Source organism: Dipteris shenzhenensis, chromosome 11 (genome assembly GCF_047967505.1).
Source record: "Dipteris shenzhenensis isolate YYH24624 ecotype China chromosome 11, Dip_SZ_1.0, whole genome shotgun sequence".
Lineage (NCBI taxonomy): Eukaryota > Viridiplantae > Streptophyta > Polypodiopsida > Gleicheniales > Dipteridaceae > Dipteris > Dipteris shenzhenensis.
The window spans coordinates 55,808,986-55,833,943 of NC_141606.1; the positions used below are offsets into that span (position 1 = coordinate 55,808,986).

A 24,958-nucleotide genomic window follows, 5' to 3' on the forward strand; every position below is an offset into this window, starting at 1 on the left:
CTTTTTGTTGAGTCAAGGTACTCAGCCTGGATAGTCCTCCAAAATGAATGAAATAAACTATTGTGTGTTTTGTAAATACCTCTGGTCACCATATGATGTAGGCCATGTGTATGTGTCTTTGCTCCATGGTACCTCCTGCACACATTGTGTGCATGTACATGCAGGGGAGATAACCATTGGAAGGTCTTATGTATCCCTTTGTTTACTTCACACCCTTGGGAACCCCTTGCTAGCATGAGAACCTAGCCATAGATTTATCCTTGACCACCATGAGATGGCATGAGAAACTATGAGACTAGATGTATCCTTGACATAGCCTGAGGCATTCCCTTGAGGGGGGGTATGATGGGATATCTCAAGGTGTATGCCCCAGGCACACCTTGGTTTCTATGTGTGTGTGCTAGAGGCACAGTTAGGTGCCCATAAGTACTGTTAGGTGGTGGTAGAAGCCACATAGGATGAATGAGAGAATCTAGGAGCAGATTGAGGAGATGATTGTGGAGCTCAGAGGTCATCAGTGATGTCAATGATCATGTAAGAGGTGCCTACTTAAGGACCTCACCTTTCTTCATTCCATAAGCAAGAATTCTCAGTTTGTGTTCACTCCATGCTTTCCTTTCAGTTTTCCAAGACTAAATCCTAAGTACAACATAGTCATATCTCGACTGTATATATCAATCAATCAATCTCAGCATCATTGTCGACATCATTATAACCATCATCATCATCATCATCAGCAGCAGGACATCAGGATGGATGAGGCTGTGGAAGTGGAGGCATGAGGTCAGCAATAGAGCGTTGACGCCCCCTCAAGTGTGCAGTCCTGGTACGTCTCCTAGTCATAGCTGTGCGGCCACTATGACTCCCATCGATTGGGCTCTGACCCTAAACAAGGAGGGGATGTCCCCAAGTGTGATCTGTGAGTCAACCCTCTGTTTGAGTTGTCGGGTCACAGGCTCTGGATCACGGTCTCGTCGAGGTCTCGCCTTGGGGGGGTCTATGTTATTTGGCTGAAAGGAACTCCGTGATAGAGCTTTGAGAGGTATCAGTTGGGGGAGAGGTTTGCTCCTGTCTCCGTGCTCGGAGTATCTTATCTCGGTGTCTAAGCACCTCATGAATGAAACGAGCCAAACATCGCTGGTCTGGGTAGGAGAGGAAACGGGCCAAAACCCCATATCTGTCTCTGAAGAGGCAGTAGAAACGCCCTTGGATCTCATAGTAAACATGACATCTGAATATGAATTGCTCCTTTGTCTCAACCTCCTGTATGTCACATAGTGTGCATATGCGCCTCTCCCTAGGTAATTGCTCTGCTTTGTCGCTCTCGATACGAAGTCTGTGAGAAGAGATCCGGAACTGCCCAAGAGAGATCCTTAGCGAATGGGGTAGGTGAATCTGCATGTATCTTGGTGGATCAATGAAACCTCCGCTGTGATATGTAAGAAGTGATATTTGTAGAAGCCTAGCTTCATTGGAAGATCACTCGGGCCCAACGAAGTCCGGAGTGTGTGTAGTTGTAGTAGATCATCCTGGATAACCCAGTTGACCTCGTGTGATAGGAGGGGTGAGAAAGGAGCATCCATGCTGTACTGGAAAGGAGGTAGTCTGTCCATGTGGAGCCCTAGTCGTGCAAACCATCTCTCTGTGCGTGCATATCAACACCTCTGGTCTCCCCCTTCTGCAAGTGCCATAGAAGAGGACAGTGCTAGCCATGGTATCGTGTTACGTCCGGATGTGTAATCCCCATACTCCCTGACTCGGTACACATACGTAATGACCTGGAATGCAGCATCTAGCTGTAATGGGGCCCCTAGCATGGACTGCCATACATCCTTGCTGCCATAACTTTCTCTCGATGCCCCTCATCAATCCATTCCCATTCCCTTGGGTCCCACTGCAAGAACCTAATAGGGGAACCACCATACAACCAGAGTCTCCAAGACCCCAACACAAGGAGAATAGGATCGGGGTCAAGATACCACTGTGAGTCCGTGCCCCACTCCATGAAACCTGCAATCCTGACAGGCTGAAATGCAACCTCCAAAAGAATATCATCAGAAGACCTGATAAGTCTGCCTCCCGACTAAACATCAAAGACAAGGGTATCCTCGTGTGTATCCTGCAGTACAATAATCAGTAACGGAATGCCTGTCTTTGAAAATACTCCCCACCAAGTGGAATTTGTGATCGGCATGTCATCTGTGTCAATCCACTCTGGCGGAATGGCTGCCTGTATCTGCTGTATCCTAAGTGCACTCCCTCTGAGGTGGCCAACTGCTAAAAGTCTATGATCCTATGGAAGTCTCATAAAGGCTCACACCATTCCCATCCTCCTATGCTCTTGTTGTAGGAGTGTGAGGTCATGTTCAATGTGACCCCTTGTCTCGGCCGGTCTCCTCTGAGGAAAGCTGTGATAGGCCGGACTTCAATAGAGTGTGTTCTAGTCACTCTTTGTGTCCTCTCGAAAATCGAGACTGCCCGCATATTAGCTAGCTCCTCCTCCTCCACCTCGTTGTATCCTGGAGCTGACTCAAATGCATAAACATCTCACACGTCGCTGTACATACTTCTCGCATACATTGACTTTATACCCCTATTAGAGGATTGTGCTGCTCTAGTCACTCGCTCACTTCACAAGGCCGCTCCACGCCTTCCCCCACACCACCGGCTCCACCCACCCACCCACCCACCACCACCTAGGACCGTACCCTGTAATAGCTGGTACGATGATGAGTGCAAGGCTTTACGTCGTCAGCTCAGATTCGAAACAAAAAACAGCTTTCCGAGCAAACCAGAGATGCTACGCGAGTACCGTCGTCTAGTACGCAAGAAGAAACTTGACTTCGTGCGTCGGAACGAGGAGCTACTGAACATTCTGTTCAGCAACAACTCTAAGGTGGCAGAAATTTCTAGAGGGACGGTCCCCCCCACCACTCACTGACACTCAGGTATGGTCTAATTATGCACGCACGCTCTATGATATCCCAAATCAGCCAGCCCCTAACCTATCACATATGCCACGCCCCACATCTTGCACCCTCTTCACTAGGGGGAGGGTAAAGGATGCTGTAATGAAACTTCATAATGGCCGAGTGAAGGATCATGAGGGACTATGCACTAAGTTCATTGCATATGGGATTAATCTCCTAGCCCCGATCTTAGCCAAGCCGTTTACTGAAGCTGTCTGCTTTGGGTTTCCACGCACCTGGATAGTCAACACTATCTCACCCATCCACAAGGCAAGGGATCCCATGAACCCGGAGAACTACAGGACCATTATGATTGGACATTATGCATCAGTACTTGATTCTGAGGTCAACAGATTTGCAGAGTGTCGAGGACTCAAAGCAGCGGGACAAGCTGGTTTCAGACGGGATCATGGGACCCTGGACCATATTCTCACGCTCAGATGTATCATTAAGGAGGCGAGGGCACGGTAGCAGAGGGTTTACTGTTACTTTGTGGATTTCCGCAAGGCATTTGACATTGTTCCAAGAGCTCGCCTCATACGTCGCCTATAGGATTTGGGTTATGACGAGGAGATCATTTGGGCTGTTATGGCACTTTATAAGCGAGTTTCAAGCAGAGTCCGGACAGGATCTGGATGGACAGACAAGATCATGAGCACTATCGGGGTCAAACAAGGGTGCCCATTATCACCTACCTTGTTTGGCCTCTACATCGACGAGCTCGAGACAGTGATGCAGGCACAGGGTGGGGCAGGTTGCTCTCTCGCGGGCACGCTGATCCGGATATTGCTTTACGCAAATGACGTGGCTCTCTTGTCTTCCTCAGCAGAAAGACTCCAGAAACACCTTGACACACTAAAGTTCTTTTGTGAGTCTGATGATTTGAAGGTCAACTTGGGTAAAACCAAGGTTATGATCTTCAATACATCTCGAGCTATCATACGCGATGAGCATTTTGCATTTGATGGGTCCCCTGTTGAGGTAGTGTTTCATCATACACCTATCTTGGGGTCGTCTTTTCCAAACCCATCTTCACTATGAGACTTGCGATGCATGCATGCCTGAGTAGAGGATATGCTTCACTGGCTAGACTAGTGAGGCAATGCTTCCGCTCTCACTTTCAAGATCCACGGACCAAAGGGTTGCTTTTTGACTCCTTGGTCCGCCCAACAAGGCAAGAAGGGAAGTGGGCAGCTTACAGGGACGGGAAGATGATTGTTCGAGAGAGGGTAGAAAGAGAGGATCATGGACAGCGAGCCCTTGGGCAAGCAGCACACTGAATCATATTTTTACCTTGAGAGCCAGCATCGAGGAAGCGAAGTCGAGGCGCCAAAAGGCTTACACTTGCTTCGTGGACTTTCAGAAGGCTTTCGACACAGTCCCTCGCTCTCGCCTGATCAGGTGACTATAGGAGTTGCATCCCCAAAGGCCATGATCTGGGGAGTGATGAGTCTATATGAGTCGAGTTCGCGCTCATGGGGGGCTATCAGATTGGGTTGAGAGCACCATAGGGGTGAAGTAGGGTTGCCTTTGCCCCCTCTCACCGATTCTCTTCGGGCTATACATTGATCACATCCTTTGTTGATCGCCTAGGAGACGACGACTCCCTATTGGCTGATCTAATGGTACAGATACTACTATACGTAGATGACATAGTCCTCATTTCGTCCTCAGTCGAGGGATTGCAGAAACCCTTGGAGGCCTTGGAGATGTTCTGCAGAGAGAGGGACCTGACAGTCAATCCTGGGAAAACCAAGGTTATGATCTTCAACACATCCCAAGTAGTGCTTCATTAACATCGACGTTGACATAGTTTCACTTATCGAGGGGAGCCTGTGGAGATAGTGCAGTCCTACACATACCTAGGGGCAGTATTCACAGGACCAGGCTTCACAATGACCCATGTTGCCAGAGCATGACTCACACATGGGAAGGGTGCCTTGGCTCGATTAGAGAGACAGTGCTTCCGGGCGCATTTCCAGGATCCACGGACGAAGGGCTGGCTCTTTGACACTCTCGTAAGATCGACTGCCATGTATGTAGCATCTTTTTGGGGGAGTGACCTTTCAGCTACTGACTGGAAGGGATTTGAGAGGCTATAGGTGATCATGGGATCTAGGATGATTCGGAGTAAGCCTTCAGTTCCCCAATCATATAGGCAGAATTCGCCACGACACCTCTCCAAGTGGACGCCCTCTTCCAGGCCGTGACCTTGGGCCCTACCTTTGTGGAGATTACTCAGATTGGCACTAGAGTCATCCCGACGACTGGCAGAGAGAGGCTTTGATACAGTATGTGTTGGGGATAAAGTCATAATGTGCTATCCCTTGTATAAGTGGTACTTATAATGCCACGTCATCACCTTATCTATTCTTTGTTTAAAAGGCAATAAGGGAAGTCACATCGAAGACTTTTGCTTCCCACAAAACGTGTGTTCTCTCTTTTGCTCTCTCACCTTTCTCCATCTCCCTCTTGCTTCCGCTCCTTGCTCCCATCAATTGGTATCAGAGCCTCCCTAACCACCAGCTTCTCCTCGTTCCCTAGCCTCCCCTTACACTGTGTGACCTTTCCATCGCAGGAAGTCACTTGTTCTTGCTGCCCACGCAGTCCAGCCACTCTCCCTCGCTGCCCCCAGCTGTTTCGTGGAGTTTCATCGCGGGAATCACTTCTATTCTCGTGCTCCTAGCTGGAGACATCTTTTGGGTGAGTGTACTTGCTGTTTTTCAGCATTTTTGACTGGTTTTTGGGCTGTAGCAAGCGAAATACAGCGATAAAGTGGTCAAGAACACTTGCCAGTTGGAGCTTTTGGTATTGCTACACCTCCTACAGCAGGGCAACTTCATTTGGATCACATTTGGTCAGATCTGGTGCTGTTTATGCTGGGCGACAGTTTTCAGCCACACAGGAGCTGAATTTCGTCTATCATTTTGGGGTTTCTTCTCCAGTTTTTTACACTAAATCAGGTCGCCTACACCTGTAGAGGAATCCTGCCAAGTTTGGTTGGATTTTGACTGCCCGTTGTGAAGTTCTTGCTGATTTTCAGTTTCCAGCCACAGGGCAAGTTGCAGATCTGTGGATTTCGCACATTCTACTGCTGATTTGACATCATAAAAGTGGTCGCCTACTTGAAGGGACACTGTTTGCCAAGTTTGGTTGAATTTCGCCTTCGTGGTGCTGAGTTATCATCACTTTTAGGGTTCAGCCTGTCAGAAAGTGACACGTGGTAGTGGATAAGGCACATAAATTTGGGGATTTTGCAATTTTATGCATTGGAAAGCTTGCTCTTGCACATTGAAGCAAGAAATTTTCAGTTTGGGACAGAATTCAGAATATTCCTTGAGCTTGATGGCAGAGGTTATGCATTTGTGAAGTAGTGCTTGGAGCACTTGGATGCATTGACATTGTTGCAAAAGTGGTACTGATTTCCTTTATGCTTGGATTGTGCACATTTGTGGTAGTCAAAGTTTGACTTTTGATCTCAGAAATCGGGGCTTTTGGTGCACAAGTGCTCAGCAATTTTTGTGACACTGGAATAGTGTCTTGGATGCCTTTGCGTTGAGAAAAACAAGAATATTGTTTGCTGCAGATTTATGACTGTTTTTACTGTCATTTTGGGACAGTTTCTCTGAGTTTTGGATGCCTCTATCTCTGTCACGATTTGGGACAGAATTTTGAGTGAGTTACACTCAGTTTTGCAGGCATATTTCACTCAGTTTTGGAGTCATATTGGTGCAGGAAATTAATTACAGTTTTGGTACTCTTTTTGCATTCAAGGTTGGAATATATATTGGCTGCAAGTTCTCTTCAGTAGAGGACGTATTTTATAAGCTCTTTTAATTTCCTTTGCTGTTTTTTATTTGATGAGATATGGCTTCAAGTGGGAGTGAAGGTGGTTCACTTCTTAACATCAAGAAGTTGGAAGGAGCACACAATTTTGCCATTTGGCAAAAGCAGTGCTATAATGTGCTTCTTCAAAAGAATCAAGCCCGTCCTATCAAGGAAAAGGGAGTGAAGCCGGAAAATATATCAAATGATGATTGGGAAAGTGTTGATGAATTGCCACGTTCTACAATCATGCTTTCTATTTCAGATGTGCTTCTATTTAATGTTGAAAATGAGAACACTATTTAATGTTGAAAATGAGAACATTGCATGGGATATGTGGAAAAGGTTGGAAGATTTGTATGCTTAACAAAGTGCAGCAAGCAAGGTTTATTGGCTCAAGAAGCTCATGGATCTTAGGATGGACGGCACAATTATGAGTGTGCACCTTGATGAGTTCATCAAGCAGTTGGCAAATCAGAAATTCAACATTGATGATGAGTTTAAAGCAACATTCTTGCTTTGCACTCTTCCTGAGAGTTGGGATATTTTTAGAACAGCTTTGAGCAATTCAAATCCTACTCTTATTTATGCAGATGTTGAGAGTCAGCTTCTCATGGAGGTGATGAACAAGAAGAACAATTCTTCAAGTAAGTCTTCCATTGCTCTTAACACAAGAGGAAGACCTCAGAATAGAGGCAATGACAGCCAAAGGAACAGATCCCGCAGTAAGTCACGTCCTAAGAAGGATATTGAATGTTTTCACTGTGGCAAAAAGGGGCACATGAAGAAAGATTGCTTTAAGCTGAAAAGGGAGCAGAAAAAGAGCAACAACAACAATCAGGATGCCAAATATGATAAAGGTAAGCAACAAGTAGAGAGTAGTAATAGTGGTGTGAAGATTGAAGAGGTAAATGCAGTCACTCATGAGAGTGAGGATGACATTTTGTTTGTTTCATCACTTGATGCACATGCTTTGGTCACAGAAGAAGACAGTGACATGACCACTTGGATCATTGATTCAGGTGCTTCCTTTCATGTGACACCACACAGGGAGTGGTTTTGCTCATATAATGGTGGTTTACAGGGTGTTGTGCATCTTGGAAACAATTATGCATGCTCTATTGCAAGGATTGGAGATGTGAAACTTGCATTTTCTGATGGCACACATTTTATACTTCATGATGTTAGGCATGTGCCAAAGCTGAAAAAGAACTTGGTTAGTACTAGTCAATTGGATGATCAAGGCTACTACACTGTGTTTGGTAATAGAAGGTGGAAGATAACCAAGGGAGCCAGAGTCATTGCAAAGGGGTACAAGTGCGATACTTTGTATACTTTGCATGTTTCTGATGTAAAGAATCATGTGGTTGCCGTAACTGAGGTGCCAAAGGTTTCATTGTGGCATGGCCGGTTAGGACACATGAGTGTTAAAGGAATGCAAGTACTATCTAAATTGGGTTATTTACCGTCTCTGAAATTTTCAGAATTTAAGCATTGTGAGCATTGCATTTTTGGTAAGCATTCACAGTCACCACATAAAGTGACATTGCAACAAAGATTGACACCCTTAGATTTGGTACATAGTGATGTATGTCAAATGCCTCAGTTATCTATGGGTGGTCATGAATACTTTGTTACATTTATAGATGATGCCACAAGGAAAGTGTGGGTCTATTTCATCAAGAGGAAGGATGAAGTTTTTGGTGCATTTCAAAAGTTTGTTGCCTTGGTTGAAAATCAGACAGGTAAGAAGTTGAAATGCTTACGCTCTGATAATGGAGGAGAATATGTCTCCAAAATATTTCAGGAATTTTGTGACATGAAAGGGATAAAGAGGGAACTCACAAGCCCTCATAATCCTCCACAGAATGGAGTTGTAGAGTGAACAAATCGGACTATTCAAGATAGAGTCCGTAGTATGCTGCCTCATGCTGCCTTACCCCATGGTTTTTGGGCAGAGGTTGTTCAAACAACCATTCATGTCATCAACAGGTCACCGAATAATCGGTTGGATGGTAAAGTACCCGATGAACAGTGGTATGGCAAGCCACCTTCATATAAACACTTGAGAGTGTTTGGCTGTGATGCGTATGTGCACGTACGAAAAGAGCAGTGCAACAAACTCCAACCAAAGTCAAATAGATGCATCTTTATTGGATATGGTGACAGTGGTGAAATGGGGTATAGATTGTGGGATCCCGTTGGAAGGAAGATTATACGCAGCAATGATGTGATTTTTCATGAGGAAAGCATGCACAGGCAGCCCACTCAAAAATCAGAAAATAGGAAGGTTGTCTTTGAAGAAATCATTGTGAATAGACAGCAAAATATGCCCAATTATATGCAGCAAGGTGCTGCTGCAAATGTCCCTAATGCGCAGGGAATAGAGGCTGAGAATCAGCCCAATCAAATTGCCTTTGATATGCCACAGATAGAGCCACATCTAGGTGATGTAGGACAGCCAGAGGAGGTGGTACAGCCACATAATATGGCTGATATGCAGGCTGAACAGCCAGCCAATCAAGATGATTGGGTAAGAAGATCCACCAGAGTCTCTAAACCTCCTGATAGGTTTGTTTCAGGACAGAACTACGTGGCTGATTTTGTCATGCTGACAGATTGTGGTGAGCCTTCATGCTATCAGGAAGCAATCAGAAGGCATGATAAGAGAAAGTGGGAGAAGGCCATAAATTCAGAAATGGATTCTCTTATAAAAAATAAAACATGGGATTTGGTGAAACTACCAATTGGAAAGAATGCCTTACCATGCAAATGGGTTTATAAGATCAAGGTCACTTCTAATGCTGAGAACAAATACAAGGCAAGATTGGTTGCCAAGGGGTTCAAGCAACAGAAGGGCATTGACTTTGATGAAATTTTTTCTCCTGTGGTGAAAATGACAACATTGAGGGCTGTTTTGGCATTGGTTGCACATGCGGCTATGGACTTGTATCAGATGGATGTCAAGACTGCATTTCTCCATGGTGATCTTCATGAGGAGATTTATATGGTACAGCCAGAAGGGTTTGTCAGTGAAGGCAAAGAAAAGTTGGTATGCAAGCTGATAAAGAGCTTATATGGGTTGAAGCAGGCTCCAAGGGAGTGGTACTTCAAATTCCATACTTTCATGCAATCTCAGGGGTTTAGGAGAAGTGATGTTGATCACTGTCTCTATACCAAGAAAGCAAAGGATGGTAGTCTTATTTTGCTCATCATTTATGTTGATGACATGCTTATTGCAGGCAAATCTCGGTATGAGATCGATGCATTGAAGATGGGACTGCATAAGACATTTGATATGAAGGATCTTGGTGATGCAAATCACATTTTAGGGATGCGCATCATACGGGACAGAAATCAGAAATTGCTCTATTTGTCTCAGAAGGAATACATTGGCAAGGTTTTGCAGCGTTTCAAATGGAGGGAGGAAAGATTCTTGGTACTCCATTGCGTTCATATGTGAAACTCAATCAGAAAGACAGCCCACAGTCAAATGATGAGAGGGCTGAAATGGCCAAGATTCCTTATGCATCCGCGGTTGGTAGTCTCATGTATGCAATGGTGGCTACACGTCCAGATATTGCCTTTGCGGTGGGAGTTGTCAGTAGATACATGGCAACACTTGGCAAGAAGCATTGGGAAGCCGTGAAAGGTATCATGAGATATCTTAAGGGTACAATGCATGTGTGCATTTGCTTTGGGAAGAAAGACTTGGTTCTTCATGGGTTCACAGACTCAGATTTTGCAGGATGTGTAGACTAAAGAAAGTCTACTACAGGATATGTTTTCACCTTAGGTGGTGGTGCTATTTCATGGATCTCTCGGTTGCAGAAATGCATTGCTTTATCTACCACAAAGACAGCCACAGAGGCGTGCAAAGAAGCCATATGGTTATCTCGTCTAGTGGGAGATATTGGTTTATCAGGAGAGGTTCCTATTTTGCATTGTGATAGTCAGAGTGCTATTCAGCTAGCACGCAATCCTGTGTTTCATGCCAAAACGAAACACATCGAGGTGAAATATCATTTTATCAGAGAGGTGCTTGAGGATAAGCGTATTCAGCTTGTCAAAGTGCACACTGATGACAATCCTGCAGATCTTTTAACCAAGAGTCTTAACCCGCAACGCTTTGCGCATTACAGAGTACAGATGGGTGTTGGCTGAGTTTCTCATGATTGAGATTCTCTTGTATTTTGTGTATATGTTTTCTATGTACACTTCTTCCTCTTTTTGAGCACATTGCCTTTAAGTGGGAGATTGTTGGGGATAAAGGCATAATGTGCTATCCCTTGTATAAGTGGTACTTATAATGCCACGTCATCACCTTATCTATTCTTTGTATAAAAGGCAATAAGGGAAGTCACATCAAAGACTTTTGCTTCCCACAAAACGTGTGTTCTCTCTTTTGCTCTCACCTTTCTCCATCTCCCTCTTGCTTCCGCTCCTTGCTCCCATCAGTATGATATGCGCGAGTGTCCACATGGTTTGATAGCCACGGTATCCAGATTCCAAATGGATAGGCTCCCCACCTTTTAGTACAGCATGGATGCACCACCGGAGCTCCTTCCACATGATGAGATTAACTGTATCATAGGGTTGGACCTTCTCCAGCTCCACACATCTTAGGCTTGGGGGGGGTTTCAGGAGTTCCCCACCAAGATCCAATTCTACCATGACCACTTTCTGAGGATATCGGAACAGGGCTTTATCACCAAGTCCTAGTACCTCGAGGATAGGAGAGCCTCACACGCCTTGCGGATTGCTATTGGACAGATATGAGTCTCGTCCCACCAGTTGCGGATTGAGGTCGGGAGAGCGGCGAGCATACCTAGAGAATGGCGGGTTTGTAGACTATGCACAATGGGGGAGGTCAAGACAGAGGAGCATTTTCTATGTGTCTATCGGGCCTATTATGAGATCCGAGGACGATATCATTGTCTCTTTTAGGAGAGGCTCGGATTCGGACCACTCACACGGCTGATACATTTCCCCGACCAGGTTTGCATTGGACTCTACCTGATTGAGATGCGGAGACATAGGGATTCCCCTTGTGCGGCAGGCCAGAGATCAGCTACAGTTGATGCCTCAGGACACCGAGCTAGACCGAGCACATACACACATCACTGATTTTTAGGCACCCAAGCCAGTGCCAGATGAGATCGAGGGGGAGGAGCTCGAGGAGACGAGAGCACTATGGAGTTGGACGAGAGATGCGGAGACCACACACGACACGTGAGACAACCAGAGCACGCACGATTGAGGTCCAACCTATCTCAGCCCTCCGCCAAAGATGAGACATTACTCTTGATGTAGCCCACTAGATACAGAGATCGAGGAGAGCGTATGTGTCCATAGTTTTGGACGGAAATACATTCTTTTTGTAGATTCTATATCTGGCTTGGATCACTATCTATTTGCTAGTTTGCCCAACATCTATGTGAAGCACTTCAAGTAAAGAAGTCTGTGATTCCACCCACACCATCACACTGTGTGAGCTCCTGTGCGTATCCTCTGTTGGTCTATTTCTAACACTCAGTGCGTGTGAAACTCCTCTGTCCTGGAGATACTGGGGTCTGATGATGATTCCCTCATCCGATACAAGTGGATCTACAAAGCCAAGTGCAACTCAGACGGTACACTCGACAAGTTCAAAGCAAGATTCGTGGCCTAGATTATGATGAGACCTTTGCATAAACAACCTAGATGGAAGCAATTTGAACATTGATAGCAGTAGCTGCTCATCATACATGACCCATCTGAGACTTAGAGGAAATCTATGTTGAGCAGCTACAATGATTTCAAACCAAGAGGACCATGGAGTGCAGAGTGAAGACGGTGCTATACGGGCTGAAACAGGCTCCCCGAGCATGCTACTAACAATGATTTTATCCTAAGAGGGGATCTCAGCAGCAAGATAAGGATGGTAAGGACTCTCTTGCTTAAAGAGTTTGAAGTGATTGACGTTGGGATGTTCCATTATCTTTTGGGGATAGAGATATGGCAGGAGGAAGAGAAGATTTTCTCTCTCAAGAAAAGTGTAGCTAGGAGATACTGAAACAATTCTAAATAGACGAGTGGAAGGAGGCGATGACGTCCATGGAAGGATGGAACAAGAGCAAAGAAGATGGTATTGAGTTGGTGGATTCACCCAAGTGTCGATAACTTGTGCGGCACTTGCTCTACCTCACAAACACTTGTGTTGACATTACATTCTCAGTGGGACTACCTTGAGTGAATCATTGGCAAGCTTGCTTGCGTGTTTTGTGGTACTAGGGATTGATTTCTTCGGGTATTGTGTGATTTTGATTGGGCTGGAGATGGGGACACTCGACGTTCCACGATTGGCTATTGTTTTCTACTAGGGCCAAGGGTCATTTTCTGGGTTTAGTGAGAAGCAACCCATGGTTGCTAGCTCATGTACGAAGGTAGAGTACAGAGTGGCCTACTGCCACGCAGCCTTATAGAGGGGGTGAACCCCTCCTACCAGGCCAACCAACAAGGCAGGGTGGCCGACCAGCAGGTAGGCCCACCTCAGCCTATAAAGGCCTATGTGAGTCCTTATGGTTGAGGTGGATCCTCAAAGACATGGAGATTCTACAGGATGAAGCAATGGAGATCTAGGAAACAACTAGAGTTGCATTTCGATTGCAAAGAACCCTATGTTTCATGGTCAGACGAAACACATTTAGTTTCACTATCACTTCATTAGGGAGCTGATCCTGGAGTTGATCGAATTGACTTGTTGCCCTACAAAATAAAATGCTGCTGATTTATTCACCAAGACTCTTTCTCGTGAGCAAATGGAACATCTCATTCAAGGTCTGGGGATCGGCCCACGTCGAATAAGTGATGAGAGGGGGTGCTAGAAAGGTCATTGACCCACCTGTGATCCCCCATATGAGGAGGACATAGGGTACAGTGAACCTGGGTTAGGGTAGAAGGTTGCCTGGACATTATCCTTACTGTATGGCTGCGTGGTGGTCTGGCAGAGCACAGAAGGCTGCAGATGCTGTACTAGTGACTGCAGATGCTGTAGGGGATGCAGACTGAGGCGGGCAGGTAGGCCAGTGCTGCAGGACTACAGCAGCAATAGATGCGCCTATTTATAGGCCTGGAGCATCAACAGCAACAGGTCGGCAGCAGGCAGCTCGGCCTGGTCACGGCAGCTCCTATTTTGCATCCCATTGAATCCCTTCCCTCAAGGGACACAGGAACAGAATAGGGTGCGTTTTCCTTCGCATCTATACCTCAGTTTTTTTCAGTCTTTTTTGCCCAGCTCTTTACTGGATGCTTGTGGCTTCATCCTGAAGCAGTTTAGCCACTCTTGGGGTGACCTATTTTGGAAGTTCCTTTGCTGCTCTATTTCTCTGTTTCATATACAGTTTGTGGGTTCAGATTTGCTGTTGTGGATTGAAGAGAATTGTCTTTGTAATCCGCTGTGCACAGGTGCATACTTCAGTACGTGTATTCTAACAAGTCCATGATAGGACTTTGGTGATGCTCAATCTGTCAGCCTGTTTGGGCTCATCTCTCCTCCTTTGTGGTCTGCAAGAGGTAGCTCGTCATCTGGTGAGCGCCAGCCTCACTCTAGTCATCTGTCTCCCAAGTGGAAGAGTAAGTGCCAAGAGGTGAAGGCACTTCTGTAGTTGAGCTAGAGGTCAGAGGCAAAGTTAGAGATAGGGGAAGAGGAAGGGGCGGGAGCAGCAGAGGTAGATAGTCTTATGCCAGAGGTTACATGGTTCAGAGATGAGCATGCCCTTAAGGATTACTTATGGCAAAGTTGCTTCGTCAGTACATAGTCCTTTCTTCTTTTCATTGCTTTTTGGTGGTCTCTTGTCAAGGAGAGAAGTTGTTGTTTCTTGTTGCGACTGTTAGCAATTTGTATCATTAATGGCATTCATTTGCAAGAGCAAATTGCAGTGTGATATTTACTTGCATGCTTCACGTATTAGAAAATGTATCAAGTGATTTTTTGGGTACTCTCATGCTATGAACTTAGTTTTGCAAGTTCACCTTCAAGCTGTTTATTTCACAGTTCTAGCATTCCATGGATGAAGGCTATGATGAAATGATGTAATTGGGTTTGGGTCAGATGGATTGTATTTATGTCTGAGTATTCTTCTCTCAGTCCCTCTCTTTATCATCTGTATTTACTGGGATACACACACGTTTTACCCATGGATTCTTTTGATTATTGGAAGCAGATTGCACTTTATGTTGAAGCTGCTACATTACAGATGCACTTCACTTCACTTATAAGCTTTCCTCTTGTTATGCTCTCCATCTTGTGGCTCTCCCTGATACGCCTAATTTTTAAAATACGTTTATGTGAGTTTTCTCAATTTCAATCACAGAGTCTAAAGCTCTGCTCATGATGTTTTAGAGATGCGTGTGTTGTTTCTGGGACTTTGGGCCCTTTTGGGATATGGTGAAATTTATTTGGTGAAAATAGAGATCAAGCGAAGAAGTTTTGGCCATTTGCAATAGTCCATGTCCATGTTATAACAGCTATCATGAAATTGTAATTTGGAAACATGGTGGCATCTTGTTTTCGTGTGGAGCCTTTATGGCTTATGTCAGGGTTTTATCTCACTTAAAAAAAGATAAAATGATGGGACTTACAACCAATTTGAGTCTATGGATATAAATTCTGCACGATAAAATCAAACCTGTGAGTTTTGCATATTGCAATCACAGAGTGTGGTTTCTGAAATTTTGGGATTGATGATAAATCCTTTTGGAATATGCTGATGTTCATGTGTATATTTGGAAACATGGTGGCATCTAGTTGTGGTGTGGAGCCTTCACGCCTTATTGTCATGGTTTATCTCACTTATTAAAGATAAAATGATGAGACTAAAAACCAATTTGAGAGTTCGATAGATTCTGCACAATAAAATTAAACCTGTGTGGAGAGTTGCAATGCAGGAGGGTAGGTTCTTCTGCTTCTGGGTGTTTTTTTTTTGGGTTCCCTGGTTTGTGGGAGGTTGAGGGTAGGTTCTTTGCTTCTGAGTGTATTTTATTTCGTCCATTTGGGTTGGACAGTTTCTTGTTGCTCTTTGCTGGTTCTTTTATCATGGGTGGCCAAGCTTTATTTTAAACAGAATCTTATGGTGATACAGTGTGGCCTGATCTAGTACCTGTTTATGATACTTACTACAAATGACACTGATTTTCTGCTGCAGGAAGTAATTGAGGCTCCACACATGCTAGCCACCTTGGGCTGGCAAGGCATAGGAGAATATCAAAACATGTGGATAATGTATCCAGCAATATACAAGAGGTGAAAGAAAAGCATCAACGGAGGCTACCAGGGAACTAACCACTCCCCTGAGAACAAAATTGGGAAAAATAAGAGGCTTGCCAGGTAGTGAGACGGTTAACGAGGCAGACAGATCTTCTGTAAAGATGCATGGTGCAGTTGGGGAAGTACAGGTTTTAGTACAAAATTCGGAGAGGTTACCATCCATGGAAAGCAAGCATGGGGATTGTTTGGAAGCACATTTGGATGATGTGCCGAAGCATTATGCCAGATGTAAAAGACATTTAATCATGTTAAATCCATCTAGCTCAGGTAATTCAGATTCAACTGCAAGACTCTACTCAGGATCTATGAAAGAGCTTGAGCAATCCAAAGAAACACTTGAGTCATCATCAACAGGTGCTACTAGCAACCTAACCACTCCATTGAAAGACAAAGTGAGAGAAATAGAATCTTCAAATAGAGGTATGGTTGACTTGGATGCAGAAAAAGAAGTCCACGCCACATTAGAACATCACATTGCATCTGTTGGAGTGCAAGTTGTGAGACCATCGTCTGGGAAAATTGAGCATGGGGCCGGCAAGAAGCATGGCGAATACTCTAAGGTGCATGTAAATGATATGCCAAAACATTATGCAAGAGCTCGGAGGAGAATAAGTGTCTTTAATTCAAATAACTCAGGTTTAGTGGATACTACTTCAGAGTCAAGTGTGATGTTGCAGTCTGGAGACACGAAAGAGCTTGTGCTTTCTAAAAGAATTCATTCAGCATCAAATGGGGCTATTGAAGACTCTGGAGTAAGTGAAATATTTGGAGGAGAATTGAGTTCTTCAACAAATAGAGACATGGTGGAGTTAGAGGTAGGCAAATCTTTTGCAGGAATCCGTGGCTGCCAAGGAGGTCACATTGCAGCTGGCAAAATACAACCTGCAGTACACAATGTGGGGAGTGAACATGGGGCTAATAAGAAGTGTGATGAAGGCCTTAAAACACATTTAAATTTAAATGAATTGCCTAAAGAGTATGCAATAAAAAGGAGACGGGAAATGGTCGTGGCTAATAAGAAGTGTGATGAAGGCCTTTTAAATTTAAATGATGTACCTAAACTGTACGCAAGAAAAAGGAGACGGGAAATGGTCTTCAATTTGAACAGCTTGGGTTCTATAGATACCAATTCAGAGTTAAGAACGACATTGCCCGGTGGAGCATTGAAAGAGCTTGCAATACCTGGAAAAATGTCCATGCAAGCAGAGAAAGGAGCTAGCGAGGTATCAAACACTTCATTGAGAGAAAGCTTGAGAAGAGATGTTGGACCCTTAACGAATAGAGACATGGTTGATGTAGATGGAGCTGCAGGAATCCATGGCTGCCAAGAAGAAAGCCTTGTTGCAGCTAAGGAAGTGCATGTTGAAGTATATAATCTGGAGAGCCCACCATATAAGGAAATCAACACAGGCAGAATGTTAACAGTGTGCGGGGGTTTTCAATCACCACCTCATCGTAGGCCACGCCATCGGCAAATGGTCACTTCAAGTAATGCACATAGATCAGGGCAGATCACTGATGTGTTTGGTGACTCCGTCCAGCCCTCAAAAGACAGATATAAAAATCAATCTGTAGGTGAATTTAAGCACTATCTATCGGCTGCACAAGCTCAGATGGCTCCAGTAAGAAATTTAAGACAACCTCAAAGGTCATTAACTGAGGTGGGTAGTAGAAGCTGCTCAGTTCTACCTACTTGCTTGCAGGGAAGGAAATATGAAGTGATGGAGTCTTCTGAGAAAGCAACTGCATTGCAAAGTGAGCCACATGAAGTGTGTGGAGAAGCTCAGACAAATCAAAGCTCATTAGGGGCTTATGTTGGGCAGGGGCATACACCTCTTGCCTCAGGCAGTGAAAACCTGCCCAGTCAGTTGCCAAATGCCAGAGGTATTCTTGTTAATGCAGTAGGATCTCCTTCAAGACAAGATGAGTCATTGAGGGACAGTGACCGAGTTGTACAAATGGTGGGGGGAGTGCCGTCAGGACAAGAACAGTTGGTCCACCGAAAACGAAGGCTACCATTATGGAATGAGAATTATACTGCTAGAGGTCTGCGACGACAAGTTAGTGGTCACCAGGGAATGAGGAGCAGGCGTGGGCAGTATATTGCAAGTCAACAACCTTTTGATGTGGATGATGTTGAGACTCCAAGGAGCACAGGGGTCAGTATAAATCTAGAAGATGATGAGGACTCAGAAAGAGCAAGGCAGATTGCACTAGATGAAAGCTTGGCAAAGTTTTTACAAGAAGAATATAATTTGGAAGCTGCTGGAGGAGCTCCTACTTTTGTGAGTTTATTTACCATTCCCAATCTTGGCTGTTCTTTATGCAAGCAGAGTGTACCTAAGTTTAAGCAACTTTCTTGACTGTTTGGGTAGATTAGGTCTGTTTGTCAATTGAACAGAATCAAAGCAGCTTCGCTTGAAGGTGATCTGTGATAGCATGATAGACCTTGGTTGATTAGGCAACTCAAATAAACTGCCCTGGTTTTCACTCCCTTGACTCCAAACTCTCTTAATTCTGTATGTTCCCCAAGCTTGCTTCATGTTCCAAATATTCATAAGCTGAAAAGATTGGCTCACCCTGTTTGTGTGGGAACTCCAACTTACTAGTCATTGCATGAACCTTGGTTTTGTAGATATGTATTATATACAAATTTCTTATCCATCACGGGCATAGGCACAAGGATTGTCCTCCCAGCCAACCTCGGTGGTAGTAAGCTCTCTATGTCTTTTTTTACGTGAAGGCTTCTGCTTACAAATTCCACCAAGCCCCAAAATTCCCTAGATGGATCTAGTATGCCACATGTCTTCGTTCTAGGGTTCCTCCTAAATGCATCATTTACCCCTCTCTTGGGATATCATTGAAACCATTTGCCCCTTGGCACATTTCATGCATTTAGGCCCCTTAGCCTTAGATCCACCTAGTCTAGTGCCATGTTACCCTCACCAAGGACCTTGACCCTGATTCCTTTATGATCATTTACATGAAGCCCAAACAAATATAATACAAACATTGATCCTTTAAAGGAAAATGTCGATTGACCCCTCCGAGGTCATGTTACCTCAACTTGAGCGTAACAATATGAGTTTTCTGGTTGTGTTGTATGTCATGTCCAATCTACTCCTCATTATATCAGCAAAGGTGCTACCGTTATTATGAAATTTCTTAATTAGTCTTGCCCTAGTGCCGTACTTTGGTGGCTGCAGTTCTGCAGTCTCAAATGCCTTTGCATATCAATAATTCTTTTTTAAAACTGCATCTTAAGACTGTCATGGTTTTTCTCTGCTAGGTGGAGCAGGATGATGCTCAAGTTGCAAGGATGATGCAGGAAGAAGAGGATGCGAGGAGCATGCAACATTCGGCTGGATCTTCTCGCTTGACCTCTCCCTTTCCTCCACATGTATGTGTTGTAATTCACCATTTTGACTATCTTCCTTGTTTTTGCATATGGGGCATGATGCAAGAGATAGAAAGGATAACCTCAAGAAGTTATCAAGGTGGGAATATGACATTAACATCTTGAATATCTGAAATGTGGGTTTGTTTTAAGGTAGTTTGTCCAAGTATTTTTGTGGAAGTGTTGGTCCTAGATTATTTTTTAAGGCTTGTCTGAGGCAATGTCTGTGAGAACTGCAGCGGAAAGTGAACAGAAAAGGAAAAAGAAAGAAAGGAAGTTGTAGTAATGTCTTCAGGAGGCTTTGCGGGCCTATGGGAAAGAAAGAAAGAGAGGAAAGAAAGGAAAGAAAGGTTATTAAAGTCTTGGGAAGACCGATGGGTCTATGAGACTGTGAGAAAGCAAGCTGAAAGGGTGGAGCTACTAACCGAGCATCCGCACCCATGTAAAATGCAAAATGCAAAATGCTACATAGTCATATTAATCCTCTACATCATCACTATCATCCTCATCATAAGATCATTTGTCATTAGAATACAAAGTGAAATATGCTACAGTATCACAGCTAAGGTCTCCTCTATCATGACTCAAACTCAGCCTGGATGATTTGGTGAGAAATTGGCGGCTTACTGCGAAACATCCGTGATAACATGAGAATCTGTAGGTACTCCACACAAGCCCACTACAATGAGCTGTGGTAGTGGAGCTACTAAACGAGCATCCATACCAATGCAGAAAATGCAAAATGACAGTACTAAATCCTAAGTACAACAGTCATATCTGGACTATATATATATCAATCTCAGCATCATCGTCAACATCATCATAAGGAGGCTTGATGCAAGACAAGAGCCACCGTGACTTGCGTGGGACGTATCCCGGGTCTAAACAATGACTGGAGGTCCCTCAGAGAGAGAGAGGAGGGGGGGGGGGAGGGAGAAAAAGATGGGAAGAGAAAGAGAAAGAAGAAGGAATAGAGAGAGAGGGGGGGGGAGAAAAAGATAGAAAGAGAAAGAGAGAGAAGGAGGAAGAGAGAGAGAAAGAGGGATAAAAAAATGGGATGTAAATAGCAATAATCAATAACTAATCCAATAGTTCCACGCAGCCAACCCCAAAACCAATCGAATATTGTCACCCGGGCAGGTCAAAAATAGAAATTCATCATCTCCACTAAAACCAAGCCTTCACTAAAGCCTTTCCCCCGTGTAGGCCCAAAGTAAGCCCTTGGTCCGAGGGTTCTAAAAGTGTGAACGGAAGCACTGCCTCTGAAACCGGCCTCTAATCACTCAGAGGGCAGTGGAACTAAACCTTTAATCACTTCAGCACTTATTTACAGCTCACAAAGCATATATCACAACCATTAACCATTGCATGATCACCATTTGGCATTTACCCATTTGTTCACAAACAAAACCACTGAAAAAGGGATGGAGGCTAGAATGCCCCTGCTCAACAGACATAGACAAGTGCACCCGATTGGCCCCAGACACCGTGGCGCCCCTTTCGGTATTTCTTTATATTTCACAGTGAAATGATTACAAGTTGCATCTGGGAGACCTTCCCTGCAACTGAGCACGCAGCCCCAATTCACTAAGCCTTTGCAAGGCTTTCAAGCATATAACACCATCACATAAGTGCACTTAACCCGTAGGCTCAACCCAAAGGCATTCTCTTTTCCGAGTGCAATTCCATTGGCTGTCCAGATGCAATCACACTGCACCCTAGCTGCACTCTCTTTGAGTGGTTTCCCGATGGCATTCACAAAGCTTTTCAAAGCTCCAAAATAAAATCAGCAAAGTACCCAACCAAGGAATGACTCATGTAGCACTGCCTGGGCACCTGTGAGCCAAGAAAGAGGCGGCACACGAGGCCAACCAATAGCTTATGGCAAAAAGAAATTGCAGTAGCAAAATCACAACTCACCAAGCCCTGAAGACTCCAACCAAGTCCTCAATCGCCAAGAGGACATAGTAGCCAATGCCCACTTGCATTCTCAGCCAAAGAGGAGTGCAAAGGCATGAAGAAAGATCATTTACAAGAGTCGACCAGCAAGAATTCCACTGAAAAATGCGAAAAGAAGCACTTCTATCGTGAAGAAGTGGGAGTTCTTGGGCTCAAAAGAAGCGTGCTTCAGAGAGGAATGCATTGAGAAGGTTTTGGAGAAGTTTCATCGCCGGAAAGTCCTCCAAAACTAAGAAAAACCAATCAACCAGCACGTCGGACCACTCGAAATTCAACAGAAAGCTGTAGCTTTGCAAGAGGAGAGGCCCAGGAGGCGGTAGAAGCAAAAAGGTCCAGAAAAAGCCACTTTTGCAAATTCGACCTGCAAAAGAAGTGCTCAGCTCTGCCCGTTCTACCAAACGCACGCCACCTGGAACTCTAGGGGGGCCACTGAAGGTACATGGCCCTCTAGGGGGCCCATTAAAAATGTCACATCATCATTTCCCAACAACCACTCTTTTAATTCCTTGGAATGCCTTTGGGCCTAGGGATTAATTACGCTTATGTGCTAGGCACCATGCCGCGTTTAATTACACATTATTAAGCCCACACTTGGACTTTTAAAACCAAAGTTGTCACGGTCTTGTAGTACATTAAAGTACTTAGAATTTCACGCCCCCGTGACAGCCTCTCTAGTTTGGCCAATGAAGAGTACCCTCTGCTCAGGTGGGCCTGCATCACCGCTCTCATAGTAAAAATAGGTCCGGAAAAGAGAACCCTCAAGTACGTGTATGACGAGACAACGTCGTCCGGTGGCCCATCAAAAGTGAATTGCTCCCGATGCATAGTGGCCCGAGATGTATTGAAGATCATAACCTTGGTTTTATCAAGGTTGACCTTCAAATCGTGCGACTCACAAAAACTGTAGTGCATCTAAGTGTCTCTGGAGACCCTTTGCTGAGGACGATAGGAGTACCATTTGCGTATAGAATCAGGGTGCCAACAAGAGAGCATCCAGTCCTTCCTATGTTAGAAACGAGAGAGTGAGAGAGCAGGAAGCAAGAGAGCTGAACGTAGTACTTGCAATAGAAAAAGTAACTAATACAAGAAGTGGGATGGGTTTTGTCTAAGTGACAAAACCTTATCCTTCACTAACCGTAGTTAGTGAACTAACTGTGGTTAGGGGAAAAAACCTCTAAATGAGGGAAAAGGGCCCCTAACCTACTTATTACATTACATTGGTCACTGCTGAATTATAATAATAATTCTAACACCCCCCTGCAGTGCCAATGTCATGTACAAGGAAATGATCAATCACCAAAAGGAGATAAGTTCAGGGCACTACGAAATGCCTCAAACTTTTCACGTGGAAGTGCTTTGGTGAAGATGTCTGCAACATTGTCATGTGTTGACACATAGATCATACTGATCTCTCCTGCATGCAACTTCTCTCTGACATAGTGATAGTGAACCTCAATGTGCTTCATGCGAGCATGAAACACAAGATTCTTTGCCACTGCTATAGCACTCTGACTATTAGTGAGAATCGGAGAAGGACCCTCCAATGAAAGATGAAGATCAGCAAATAAACGACGCAGCCAAACACATTCAACTGTCGCTGTGAAAGCTGCCCTGTACTCAGCTTCACATGAGGAGGTAGCCACTGTAGACTGTTTCTTGCTCAACCAAGAAATGCAAGCATGTCCTAGAAAGAAACAATTCCCACTGGTGGACTGCCTAGTATCATAGTCTCCAGCCCAATCTGAGTCACTGTAAGCATGCATCTGCAAGTCACCCACCCTGGGAAACATCAAGCCAAAAGACTTTGTACCTTGCAAGTAACGGAAGATGCGTTTTACAGCCTGCCAATGCATAATCTTTGGGATGTGCATATACTTGCTTACCTGAGAAACTGAAAACTGAATATCAGGTCGTGTATTGTAGAGATAAATGAGGCATCCAACAGCCTGACTATAGAGTGTGACATCAATTGATTCACCTGCATCATGCATTGTAAGCTTCAGCCCCCGCTCCATGGGAGTGGACATAGGCTTGCAATCATGCATGTTGAATATGTCCAAGAGCTTTTGAACATACTTGGACTGAGACATAACAATGCCACGTGTCTCTTGAATAAACTGGATCCCCAAAAAGAAATGTAACAAGCCCAAGTTTGACATATCAAATGTAGCTTTCAATTGGGTCTTGAAATCTGCAATTACTTCCTCATTTGGAGCATCATGTCATCTACATAAAGAATGATGACCAGAATATCCCCCCTATCCTTCTTGATGTAGAGGGTGCTCTCAGTTGGACTATTGTGCAGCCCCTACCTGGTCAGAAAGGCATCAATTTTGGCATACCATGCACGTGGGGCTTGTTTCAGCCCATACAAAGCTTTATTCAGCTTGCATACCTGTAGTGCATTTTCTGAAATTTGAAAGCCCGGAGGTTGTTTGACATAAACCTCTTCCAACAAGTCTCCATTAAGGAAAGCTGTTTTAATGCCCAACTGATGAACATTCCATTCAAAATTTGCAGCCATGGCTATAATTGACCTGATGGCTGTCATCCTGGATGTAGGAGCAAAAGTCTCCTTATAATCTATGCCCTTTTTCTGAGCATATCCTTTTGCAACCAGCCTTGCCTTGTACCGATCAATGGACCCATCTGGTTTTCTTTTGACTTTGAAAACCCACCGTGTACCTATGGCATTCTTACCTGGTGGCAAATCCACAACATCCCAAGTCTGATTTTTATGAATGGACTGCAATTCATCGTGCATGGCATTCATCCAATGCACATTATCTTTTGCTTCTTCAAATGTCTCAGGCTCCTCCTCATCAAGAAGAGTACCTGCATAAGCTGATTCAACTGAATGAGCTCCCTCCATGCGCCTTACTGCACTACGAGTTCTGCTAGGCAATGGAGCTTCAAGCCTACTCTCCCTGAGAGTCTGAAGCAACCAATGCAGGACTGTTTTGGCTGCGTGTATCTCTTTAATTTCTTGCCTGACAACTTCATCCACACCCTGAGGTTGTACCAATTCAGTTGGGGGCTGAATCTGTACTTGTGGAGCTGGCGGAGGTTGCTGTAAATTCTGATTTTCAGCGGGGGAACCAAATGCTATAGGAAGCATCCCCACAAACACATCATCTGAAGAGGCCGGAATCTGAAATTCAGCATTTGTATGTGCAGAATTTTCAGAGAATATGACATCTCTACTGACAAAAATCTTGCGTGTAGCAGGATTGTAGAGACGATAGCCTTTGCTTTGTGAACTATATCCCACAAAAATGCATTTTAGTGCCTTATCTGACAACTTGTGTCTGAACTCCACAGGCACGTGGGCATATGCAACACAACCAAAATCTCTGAAGTGGTCCACTGAAGGCCTTCTCCCATGCCATGCCTCATAGGGAGTGATTGTCTTCAAAGCCTTTGTAAGAGCCCGATTTAAAATATAGTTGGCACACATGAGGCCTTCCAGCCAAAACCTGTGAGTTAACTTCTTACTTGTGA

General features: G+C 44.5%; 1 protein-coding gene across 2 annotated transcripts in view; it reads left to right on the forward strand.

Moving 5' to 3' along the window:
• Nucleotides 1-24,958, forward strand: part of LOC147897210 (RING/U-box superfamily protein) — a 69,634-nt gene that overhangs the window by 14,566 nt on the left and 30,110 nt on the right. For both annotated transcript variants that reach the window (XM_087381602.1, XM_087381603.1), the window contains exons 2-3: nucleotides 15,980-18,386; nucleotides 19,391-19,501. In XM_087381602.1, coding sequence (XP_087237728.1) covers nucleotides 16,203-18,386; nucleotides 19,391-19,501 — 2,295 coding nt within the window. In that variant the 5' untranslated portion in view covers nucleotides 15,980-16,202. The remainder of the gene's footprint in view (nucleotides 1-15,979; nucleotides 18,387-19,390; nucleotides 19,502-24,958) is intronic.